We start from the raw sequence: 12,682 nt of genomic DNA, 5'->3' as shown, positions 1-12,682 counted from the left end.
AAGAGAAAATAAATCTTGTTGAATGAAATGAAATTGTGAGGTGGATTTAGAGGCCTCCGTGTTAATCTCCAAAGAGCACTGCAAACATAATAGCCATGCAGTTAGATGTACAAGAAACTTCATTAACTAGAGACCTTGTCCATAGATGGCAGGTCAATGGAATCTCACCCACAGAGCACCTCGTTTTTTCTAGTCAGGGTATTGCTCTGCATTTCTACAAACGAAAGATTTTCCTCAACCTTTAAAACCCTGTTTACATCTTTATAAATCCCTTCAGTCCATACAGTATTTATCTGTATATGTATGTATTGGCATCATTATGTGAGTAGCTTATCCAAGCTGTGTTCCCATCTGCGGCTTTCACTTTTGAGTTCCAAATTTCCAAATTATGACATGCTTGCTGACTTGGAGATATGGGTAATAAGGGCCTTAGACACACACACACACACACACACACACACACACACACACACACACACACACACACACACACACACACACACACACACACACACACACCACACACACACACACACACACACACACACACATACACACACACACACACACACACACACACACACACACACACAGAAAGGTTTTCTATTTCTTACAATACATACAGTATATGCATATCATTAACACGAGAATTTCAAAAAGGGAAATTCTGTTCAGCTGGAGTTTAAGAAGTCATGCTTATATGCATCTCAGTTATTTCCTCTGAACTTCAATGCACTGCAGAATTGTGTAGTGTGCCATCAAATCAAGTTTTATTTATATAGCACATTTTTAAACTATTTTTGGTCGCGCCAAAGTGCTGTACATATAATAAAAAAAATACCCTACAGTAAAGACACTTTACAGCAAATAGAACAGCACAGTTTGTGCAGAATATCAGTATGAGAAAACGACACCCTCTGTCCTTAGTCCCACATCGTACAAGGAAACACTTCCGGGGAAAAACCCACAGTTTAAAGGTGAAAATGGGAGATGTATAATGGTCTGCCTCATTTCCTGTTAGTGGTTCTTTTTGGGAGGAATTGTTGGCTGCTAATTTTCTTTATCTCAGATGCAACATTTTAGACTCACTTCCTAACACTCCCTGTGATATGAATACAAGCAAGACCCATCAGTTTGTTGGAGAGTTTCTGTGAATAGGAGCCTTTGTGCTGCACATATGAACATTAGCAGTGCATGTCATATTTCTTGAGTGTGCGGTCAAGTTATCCTTGGACACTGGAGTGGGACAGCCAGTAGCCACATGGTGGGGATCCCTGGAAGGTTGAATGGCCACTTGGACCGCAGCACATATACAGACACATCCCTGTAGACTGAAGGCTGATGCTTAATTCAGTGTGCCCAAAGAAAAAGGCCTTGTTGAGTCTTGAGACAGCAAAATGTAATATTTAAAGGTGCCTTAGAAGACTAACAGGGGGATTATAGAACAGACAATGCATTCCTTCCATTGCAGATCTCTAATAAATGTGAATTTGAATTTAAAATCTCTTCATCATTTTGTTACTCGAATCATGTAGAATTTGCTCTTCTGAACTAGACTCGATCCGCTGCGAAACATACAGAAGATCAGAAAAGTAAAAATGAGTAATTCTGAGTGTGATTGTTGGTGGTGCTAAAGAGTGAGAAAGTGTCAGAGGGATAGAGTCAGATAAACAGATTAATAAAGTAAGAGAGGGAGAAGAGGATAAAGCAGAAAGAGACAGCAGAAAAAATAAGGGCATGAACATCTTGAAAAGGAACTAGAGAAAAGAGCAGCCAGAGAGAGGAAGACAGGGAGAGATCCCTCTGGATGGGGAGATTGTAACATCACACTGAAGGATCCCTTATGGGACAGCCGCAGACGGAGCACACTCCCTGCTGCATGCAGGAAGACGAAGCTTTGCCAGCGTGGAAAACATACAAGAGAAGAACTAGAGACGATGGAGCAAAGAAAAACGCAGTTCCCCCCAGAGACGAGGTGGGAATTTTCTGCTAGCACAAACACTATGTAGGCAGATAGCTGAGAAAGAAGAGGGGAGGAGATGGCAGAGAATAAGTAACAAGAGGGTTGCTGGAGGAAGGGAGGAGGGAGCAGAATGATGCATAATCGAAATGGTGGGAAAAAGAGGACCAGGAGAAAAAAGCGGTAATACTGAAATCAGGTGAATGTATTTGTAACATGAAGGTTTAACATAGTTTATATCAGTAACATTAGTTAACTGAAGGCTATCTTTGTACAATTAAAATCAAAATGAACATGATCTATGCTAAGTAACTCGTCAAAATGGCTAATGGCACTATTTACTAATGAAAATCAAATGAAAACATGTCCATCCTCAGCTGGCATTTGCACCACCCTGCAATCACAAACTGTTTAAACCCATTAAGCCTTTATTATAGGGTGTAACCCTTGACAACAGCTTTGTGTATCAGGATCCCAAACGTTACCCAGGATGCTAACCCCCCCCCCCCCCCCCCCACAAACACAAACAGACACACACACAAACACACATACACACACACACACACACACACACACACACGCACACAACACACACACACACACACACACACACACACACACACATACACACACACACACACACACACACACACACACACACACAAACACCCACACCCACACACACACACACACACACACACACACACAAACACACACACACACACACACACACACACACACACACACACACACACATACACACACACACACACACACACACACACACAAACACCCACACCCACACCCACCCAAGTACGATGTTCAATACGATATCTATATATATCCGTAATGTATGTGGGTGCTCTGCAGGGTGAGTGTTTAGGGGGCAGATGAAAAGTGCCATTAAACCAGAGTAACCTAAGTGGTGTATTAGTGCAACTCGGTCAGCGCTATGGGGTCATCAGAGAGGCTCTGATCATAGGTCAGAGTGTGCTGCTGTGAAATGGGACATTACCGCTCACCAATACAGCAATAAATACAGAAAGAAAATTTAACTGCTGTAAAATATGAGGCAGCCCCCTCTTTTCGCAGCATATAGGATGTGCATGACTGTGGGTGTGTGCACACGCACGCAAGAACGCATGTGCTTTAGTGTGTGTGTCTAGGGCTGCAGTTTTGCTTGAGGGAGGGAAGAGAATGGGGTTAGGGAGGGGTTTAATATGCTACTTTAGCCCTCGGGGCTGTACAGTTGAAAGTCAGTGCATGAGGCGTGCAGAATCACACCAGCCTGCTTTACAGAGGGACTGGGGGTGGTGGTGGATTGGACGGGAGGGGGGACTGCTATAAAAAGTGAAATCATATCACTTAGCAGCTGAGTGCAGATAAAGCTGTGTTTGAACTGGGAGGCATAAATTATACATTGTAAACAGAGCGTTGGGAGAGTACGGCTCGGTTAAATTATGACAGAGGGTAGTTTTTCTCCTCTCCTTTCTTCCTTCCTGCACTTGTGATTTTGCTGCTCAAACTCACAGTTTCCGTCCCCTGTCTCTCATTCTCCTGATCCTTCTGTCATTTTATTCCTCGTGCCTTTCTCTTTCACTTTTCTCCATCACCTGCCTCAGAAAGCAGACACCTCCACATAAACATACACCCAATCACATGCTATAATTGTTTACTCTTTGAAGGCCGGAACGGAACCTTTTTGGTCTAATGTGTCTTTTATCACTTTTTTATGTTTTAATTTGCTATTTGGTTATGGCTTTTCCATTGTTGAAATCGAATGACTCCTCCTCTCGCCGCCCTTTCTCTTATCCACAGTGTTATTGAGAACTAGAGTTCCACACACGCCATGGATGGAGGACAAAACTGGATGAGAGGGCTGGCAGGGTACATGATTTGATCAATGTCCCCCTCCTGCATAGTTCAAGTTGGGTTGCTGTGTTGTTTTTTTAAAGGTGCCTCCGTCCCTCCTGACAAGTGCGAGGTTATTGATCAGTTTATTCTATTTGCCGTTGACCGCTCGGCATCGTCTCTGTGCTCACAAGTCAATAGTGGAGGATTGAGTGGGTGAGTGCCTCCCATGACCTCCCCTCCCTCAATCTCTGACTCGTCTCGTCCACCCAACTACACACATACACACACAAACATAAAAAGCGCACACATAATGCACACAATGAATGACTCTCTGCCCGTTGTACCCACACCTCTGATCCCAGCTACAATTTTGATTAGTCTTGAAGGGCTGCAAGGTCAGGGCAGCACTGTGTGTGTATCTGGTGTTAGCTGATGCTGTCAGATAAAGGTCTTAAGCTCGGTTGGGGTGCTCTGTTTTTTTCTGTTTGTCTGTGTACACGTGTGTCCGTGACACAGAGGCTGTAAATTGTGACTACTCCAGAGGTGATCGTGGCCTCTCCTAAAACAGGGATCACTACCTTTTGTGTGCGTTTTTGCACAGGTTTGTTCTTGTAAAGACTTGGAAAGTCATCCAGGGCAAGGACATTTGGGCCGCGTTCAGCCCACAATAATAATTGTTTAACGTGATTACTACAGGTACAAGTGCACATTTGTTTAAAATGTGTCCAGGAAGGCCAAAATAAAATGTATTGGATACAAACACAATGCAAATCTATTTTATGGTCCTTGGCTTTTCAACTTAAGGATATCAAAATTGAAACAATGGGTTTGGGTGTCAAATAGTAGAATAAGTGTTTACAGAAGAAAATACCTGGAATATGCGTTTGCAGATATTTGGATGTGCAACATTGCCAGATGTTTTTGTCAGATGATCCTGCTGGAGTTAAATACGAAAGCTTCAATATTTAAAGCAGTGCTATTATCAGTCTTAGTCTTAATGCATCTTGCAGTTCTAGTGCATATATACGCAAGTGTCAATGCCTTTACAATCTTGCTTAACCGGGAAAATTGTACATTTCCTTTTATTTTGGGTTCAAATTAGTTTAACTCAGTTTCTGCCTCTGCTTATCAGCGCTGCTTCATTTTAAGACCTTAGTTCATTTATGGAGACCAGACTGGGGGTTTCAACCCTTTTGTTTCTCCATGGTGCGAGAGGAGATAATTATTGTCTTTCTGACTCTCACATTTCAATGAAAAATGCATACAGGGATTGGAAGCAGCTTATCAAAAGGTTAACTCTTCCCCACAGTTTACTGTGCCTACAAAGGGGAGCATTTCCAACAACAGTGGCAGCGTCGGGGCCACTTTGTGTTTTCCTGCTGTTTTGTTTGGGTGTTTTCAACATTGTCGTGACCCACCGCTGGCCCGGAGCTTTGTTTTCCTGAAGTTAACTTTCAATCAAGAGAGAAGCCAGCTGATGTTTGTTTTGTGCTCTGTGCATCATTTCTTAAGCAGCCGTCAGAGCAGATTCACAGCCACATGATTCTAACGGGAATATATTTATAAACATACATTGTATATATATTTTGTATAATCATCTTTCTACTTATAATGAAACACTTACACAACGTTACATGCAAACTAGTTTATCAGTCATCTCTGTCAACAATCACTAAATCGTTGAATACCTCTTTTTTTTCTGGCCAGCCTATACCATGTGCCGTGCTCAGTATGCACGTCATTGGGCTTGATAGCTCTTTAGATCATCTCATTGAAATTCAAAAATCTTATGCCCATTTCACCTTCACGTACACTGTATTCCCCCATACACTACTGTCACTCATTTATACACACGCATGCACACACAGAGAGTTAACACACACTCACACTTGAGGCCTTATGTGGAAGGAGCTCTGCCTGGGAAAGTGATAGCAAGAGAAAAGAAGCTCTGGAGAGTGAGTTATCTCTTTAGATGTCATTGAGGGGCGCCTCTTTTCTCTACCTCTCCTTCCCTCTATCATTTTCCTCTTTCTTCCACTCTCTCTGTCTCCCTCTCTCTTGTTCCCACTTGCTCTCTCAAATCTTGCTCGCCTCCAGTGGTATTCAGACAGTCCAAGGACAAAGTAGAGATATGCTGGGAGCAATGGACTGTCCGTCAGTGTTTGTGTGTGTGTGTGCGAGTGTGTGTGAAAGAGAGAGGGGTTGATGTTAAGTCTTTGAAGCTGTTCTCCCCTTGTCCAGACAGATCGGAGTCTCGTCCCTCTCCGTTTAACCCCCTGATGCTAAATCACACACTCGTACACATATAAAACACACTTCCCGGCTGCAGAGGACACACATAACATCATAATTCACAGCTTTCCAATGCTGAGGTCTCACCCTTGTGTTAAAGGACTGTTACGTTGACTTCATTTGATATTTATTGACTTTTCAAGGTGATGGTAATGATATTAAATGGTTCATTTCCATAAAGAAGTACAATACATGTGCTGTTTTATAAATGATTATTAACAAGTGTAATTCTTGTGTTTACAGCGGCCTCTATATTATTAATTCATGTAGTATATCAATGTGGCCTTGGCTTTTCTGACTTAAAAAGACTGAAGAAGATGGCCCCAGGATCTGTGACCCTGTATGAAGCGCACACACAAACACATACACACACAATAACTCACACACACAAAACCAACCAGATGCCTGACCTACCTCATGCCACACGCACACATGAAATCCATCCCGGAGACAGACTTCTCGCTGTGTGTGTGACGCGCCTGCTGCGCTCTCTCAGACAAACAGGGGAAATCCTCCTTGTCTTGCCTTGTCCATCACAGGCCATCTCGCCGTCCCAGCGCACGTGGGCTCCTTCTAACCCTCCCCCAGCCAGTCTCAAACCCAAGAGATTTAACCAACACACATGTATACACACATATCCACATACACAGGCCCCTTGGCTCCAGCCAGGTTCCCCTGACGCAGGGACACACGCAAGCAGGAAGTTTGAGGAGAGGTTTGTGTCAATTTGCTTCTCTTAGAACACTTCAGGTCTGACCCTCTCTTGACCGGGCAGCTTCCTCCTCCTCCATGCTCCGTAAACAACCACATCCCAACGACTGAAGGCGTGCCGGCTCGCCAAGTGTAATAACATCACTCATGTTTTCATGTGAGACAGGACATCTACGTGAGTAAGGGAAGCTTCCTCACGTAGATATGTGTGTGTGTTATGGTCGTGTAGCAGAAAGAACCTTGTGTGTGTGTTTCCTTCTGGGTTTTCTCTGATTGCGGGATGGCAGACCTTCATCATGGAGGAAACTATGTTAACCTGTCACCTTAGCAGTCTTCTCCTCCCACTATTTATCCATTGTGTGTCCTTAAAACACACATGTGCACGCCCGTGCACATTTGTGCACACACTCACAGACACGCACACACACGCACAGCAAAAGAGGGGTTGTTCACTGATCTTGTTGAGTGTGTGTCAACTCCATTAGCACATTCTCAGATAGGGCCAGAGCCCTCTTATCTGAGGCGACCCATTAATTACACTTTGTTCCCTTAAGTGATCTATTTCAGACCTGCCCCGCCCTCAACACCCACTCTCTGCTATCTCCACCCCTGGCCTGTTCCTCCCCCACCTGACCTCCTCTCCTCCACTCCTCTCCTCTCTTCCTCCTTTCATCCCTCCAACACGCACACACTTTCTCCTCCTCTGTGTGTGTTACAATGCATGGGATCATCATGTGAAAAGTAGCTCTGCACATGCCATGCAGATCTATTATTATATGCCAAAAAGTTAATTTGAGCCTCTTACAGAGCACCTAGATTTAGATGTCATTGCAGCAGAATCCAAAAGTGTGTGGAAACCCTGCAGTCTATTTCACACCATGTTCAACAAGACAGTATAGCTTGTTTGTATGTTTTTGTCTACTATGATCATTGTAAAAAATGTCAATAATTTGCATCCAATGCGTGGCTCTCAGCTAGCATGTTGTGCGAAACAATCTTTGGGTCAAACACATTTACACTTACAGTTTCTGTTTTTTAAAGCTGCTATAATGGCAATATCGAATTTCCAACTTTTTTTTATTTTTTTTATGGATTGTGTTTTTTGTTTAAAGCAATATAATGTAGCTCCTTCATAAGACACATTTGTACCTTGGGGACAATACTATTGATCTATCTTTCTATGACTATGTTGCTTTACGGTTATCAAATCTGCTTCATGCTTTTTATAAGTGGCAATAAGCCCTGGCAGTGTGAAGACCATGCAACATTAGTTCTCATTGTAAGCATGATAGCACCAAGTGTAGTTATGTATAAACAGGGGTGACATTTAAGGAAGATTTCAATTAATTAAACATTCCCTCACCATGCTGCTAGTTTATAATGCCTTTAGATACTTTGCAGTTATACCTTGTTTTGCACAAAGCGTGGGCCAATGGTGTTAGTGGCTTTGCTTTATTCTTCTATAGAGCTCATACAACCTGGTTAGTAAAGGAGGGCTGTATGTAAGGTGTGTGTGATCACTATGGCCTTGTGTGGATACGGGTTCTCACACTCAAAGCTATCTATTCTGTGACCATTGATTCTGAATGTGGACTGTGTTTCTTACAGGTGCATGGGGGCCTCTCTCACACCTCGCCTCGTCTTCCACCTCTTTGGAGTGGAAGTGTGTGTTTCTGTGTGTGTTTTTGCTTTTTTTCTATGCCAAGTATTGTCCTGAAGGTGCAGGAGTTTGTGTATGTGTGTGTCGTGTGAATGCGTGCGAGTGTGTGTGTGTGTGTGTGCGAGACCTCATTGTGTTGAAGTGGAGCAGAGGTTGTGTGTTTATGTGAGCAAGGAGAGAGTGTAGTATGGTGAAGTGGTGTGTGTGTGTGTGTGTGTGTGTGTGTGTGTGTGTGTGTGTGTGTGTGTGTGTGTGTGTGTGTGTGTGTGTGTGTGTGTGTGTGTGTGTGTGTGTGTGTGTGTGTGTGTGTGTGTGTGTGTGTGTGTGTGTGTGTGTGTGTGTGTGTGTGTGCGTTAACATGGTGTGCATGCTCTGTCTTTGGTAAGGTTGCCTGTCCTGACCCTTGCCCAGGCGTCATGATGTGTGTGTGTCGGTGTGTCTGTGTGCCCTTGTGCTTATGTGAGTGCATGTATATGCATGCATGCAGTGCCTTCACTAATGGACAGTCTTTGTGGGGGCCTCTCTTTTCAGCCATGCTGCTTTTGAGACACATTGTGCCTGGGCATAGAAACAGAAGCTCTCCATTGCCCCTCAATAGGCCAAAAACAAAACCATGTCAGGCGAGCTAGCAGCCCCTGAGTGTTTGCCATTTAAGTCCTGACCAATGGTGGTGCAGATGGAACAAAGGGCCTCGACAGGCAAGGAGGCCTACACTGTTTACAGTGCTAATGTCTGGGTGGCACTCCCAACAAGGCCCCTCCACACACATACATGTGTACGCACACTCAGTCACTCAATCTCTCTCGTTCAATGTGCCTCTCTTCCACATACTTCCACTGAATCAACAGGTACATGTGCAGAACTTGAGAAAGAGAACATAGATATGTGAATTGTTTCTAAGGAAAGTGATAGCAGAATTGTTGCTTTGTATACATTGCATTGTTTTCAAAAATGTGAAGATTTTTGTTGCATTGTTTTTTAATGTTGTTTTTTTTCAACTAATTCAAAAGTAACCGGTTTTGCTGTAGGCAAATTCTTAGCACTTGTTTTCACATGTTGTATACTATACATACATGCTCACTTGAATATTACATTTTTATATTTATATGTGATTGTAAATAAATCATAATTTTATTTCATTTATTTCAATATCAGAAGTAAATAGAAAGAAAAGGTATTTATCCTGTTTCAAAGTGTGTCATCCTGTTTTAGTAGAGGCAAGTAAAATAACTGACATTGAAAGGTGCTGTCAGAGGGGAGGGCATGTTTGGGCTTTCGATTTTTACTGAGGAGGAGTGGGGAGAGTATGACACTGGTATCAAATAGCTTGCGCTGTCCTTGGACCAGGGTTATCTTGTAAATACCGCGCTCCAAGTCTATAAAAGCGAGGGTTCTTTATGACGGCCAAGGCCACTCATTCATGTTAAAATAAAAAAGCACTCAGTGCAGTCTGGGTATGGAGGCGGCGAGAGGGGAGGGATAGATGAAGGGAACTGAAGGAGAAAGAAGTAGAAAGTACATTGCCACACTGTTTTTTGTGTGAAGTCCTTGTTGTCAAAGTTTTACTCTTCCTGGAATTATTATATGGAATATAAAATAGCTAACGTTGGATGATGATTTCAACAAGTTAATGTGATGTTCTCCTCTCTCTGGGCTTTCTCTCAATTTTGTTTCTCCATATCTCTGCTCTGTTTGTATTCTAAGTAAATAGAGTCCCCTCAGCGGCCCCTGTAGCTAGTGATTCAAGTTCCTCATCTCTGGATGTGTAATGAGTTCTGCCTTGTTTTTGTCTAACAACAACACACAATAATAACCAAAGTAATTAAAAGCAGTACGAGTGAGATGGGGGGAGGAAGCAGACCCCGCTTACCGATGAGCATTAAAAATGAATTGCGTTCAAGCAGGAGTGGTATTACTGGCTGGATGAAACAAGCTCTGTTTTAGTGTTTTTTCTGTTTAATTGTGTTCTTTTGTGATGCCCCTGTAGACGTGTGCAGGCTTAGTACCATGTTAATTTTATTAAAAATGAAGACACATGGAGTAGCGTAGCAGAAACAAATCCTACATTACACTGTCGGTTGGTTTGACGTAGATGTCTTCGCCTTGAGTGGATATTAAGGGGTTGTGCTGGAGGGGGGGGGGTTAGATTTAATTAGCTTTTTGAGTGAGGAAAACATCTCCATGTTTCGTTAGAGAGGACGGTGTTACTCTGGCAGTGTGACTGCTCGGCTGTCACCTGCCTGGGCACTCTTTGACCTCGTCTCCAGTGGCAACATTCGACAGACAGCCACGTGGGACAATATGACATTCTTGACCTTTACGCATGTCTTGAAGCAACATCACAACATGCATAACTGACTGTATGCAAACAGTATCTGCACACAACTGTGCTCACACATACCACAGAAGATCATCTAATATCAGAGAGCGTCAGGGGCGGACATCCGATCGTCTGACAACCAGGATACAGATAGCGATTGTCCACCGCTGATCCATGCAACAGATAGTTTCCACAAACAGCACCCGGCTAAGGTTACAGCAAGGCGAGGCCCACACCCCACGCATTGCTCTGCCTTCGCATCGAGACAAAAGCTTAGGTTACCGCTGATAGGAAATCGATAAGAAAATACACTGTTAGTGTTTGATTTTTGATGAAAACTTTGACAAGAGGAAATGAGAAAATGTTTGCTTCTGCATGCAATAATACCATGTGCGTCAGTCCTGTTAGTTATTCTGTTTGTGTTTATTTCGCTTCCTGATGATATCAATGTTCATCTCTTTTTTTTAATTGAAGCTTATTAAATGTTTAACCCAAATGTCAGTATATTTGATTAAGCACTCATAATTGTTTAAGGAAATTCAATTCACACAAAGAAAAGTATCATCACTTTACATTTCCCTCGCTTCAAAGTCCTCTTAATAATTTGAATGTGTATTTATGTTATAAATAAAGTAAAGAGATATGGCCCCTTCACATCAATGTAATTAGGAATCACAAAAAAAGTTTGATTCAAATAAAATAGGCCATTTGTACACAAGCAATTAACTGGTGCGGCTTTAAATAATGTAGCCCAGATGGAACCTAATTATAGTCGGCATGCTTTGATTCTGGCTTTCTGTCGGAGTATCACTCGGGGCGTCACTTTGGCTTTTCAGTCACCTAGCGTTTGTTTTGAAATTTGTGACAATCAGAGCCGATTACCATTTGTAACAGCATGCAGCGTTTGGTGCGGAGGGAAGAAAGCATGGCCCATAGCTATGGAGGAGTTTCCTTGTTTCCCTTATTACAGCTCAAAACTCTCCTCCTCTGTTCCCTTACCTCACTGCGCACAAATGATAACAACTGTGTGTGTGTTGGGGGGAGCGTGTTGAATTGTTTGGTGTTTTGGGGGATGTTACAGTGCATGTGTGTGTGTGTGTGTGTGTGTGTGTGTGTGTGTGTGTGTGTGTGTGTGTGTGTGTGTGTGTGTGTGTGTGTGTGTGTGTGTGTGTGTGTGTGTGTGTGTGTGTGTGTGTGTGTGTGTGTGTGTGTGTGTGTGTGTATTTGTGTGTGTGTGTGTGTGTGTGTGTGTGTGTGTGTGTGTGCCTCTTGTACCAGTGTAGAGTCACAGGGAGATCAAACAGTCAGTCAATTACCTTGAGAGGGCTCCAGTGGCTGTGACAGAGCAGAGGAGGCTAAATATCCAGGATCAAATACTCTCCTCTGCCTGTCACATAATGAGGCTGCCTCGCCAGGCTCAGACAACACACTCAGAATGTTCAAACACAGGGCACGGGTTAGCAGCGGACTGAAACTCTGCCATGACCTGAGCAGAGAGCACGAAGGGTAGCTTACATCACAGACAGCATACCTGCTTTTACCTGCATTACAGTAAAACACCCCCCCCCCCCCGAGGTGTGTGTGTGTGTGTGTGTGTGTGTGTGTGTGTGTGTGTGTGTGTGTGTGTGTGTGTGTGTGTGTGTGTGTGTGTGTGTGTGTGTGTGTGTGTGTGTGTGTGTGTGTGTGTGTGTGTGTGTGTGTGTGTGTGTGTGTGTGTGTGTGTGTGTGTGTGTGTGTGTGTTGCTTCACCTCAACGTTTTAGCCGTCATCATTCCACTTGCGGAAATAATCTCTGTTAAGCTTGCCAATGCCTAATGCTAATTACAAACGCATTGTGAAAGTAAAGAGAATTATTTTGTGTGCTTCCCATGACAATAGCCAATGT

The 12,682-nt window shown here is 43.3% G+C and overlaps 1 protein-coding gene across 4 annotated transcripts in view; it reads left to right on the top strand.

Moving 5' to 3' along the window:
- Positions 1-12,682, top strand: part of arb2a (ARB2 cotranscriptional regulator A) — a 150,864-nt gene that overhangs the window by 132,851 nt on the left and 5,331 nt on the right. Inside the window, exon 11 of one of the 4 annotated variants that reach the window (XM_079688081.1) lies at positions 6,847-6,992. The exons of 2 other annotated variants lie outside the window; for them this stretch is intronic. In XM_079688081.1, coding sequence (XP_079544207.1) covers positions 6,847-6,953 — 107 coding nt within the window. In that variant the 3' untranslated portion in view covers positions 6,954-6,992. Of the gene's footprint in view, positions 1-6,846; positions 6,997-12,682 lie in introns of all 4 variants that reach the window. One more of the 4 variants, XM_079688082.1, reaches the window with a different exon arrangement.

This window comes from Notothenia rossii (genome assembly GCF_949606895.1).
Source record: "Notothenia rossii genome assembly, chromosome: 6".
NCBI lineage: Eukaryota > Metazoa > Chordata > Actinopteri > Perciformes > Nototheniidae > Notothenia > Notothenia rossii.
Note: the sequence above shows the minus strand (reverse complement) of the source record. Positions and strands in the feature narration are given on the sequence as shown.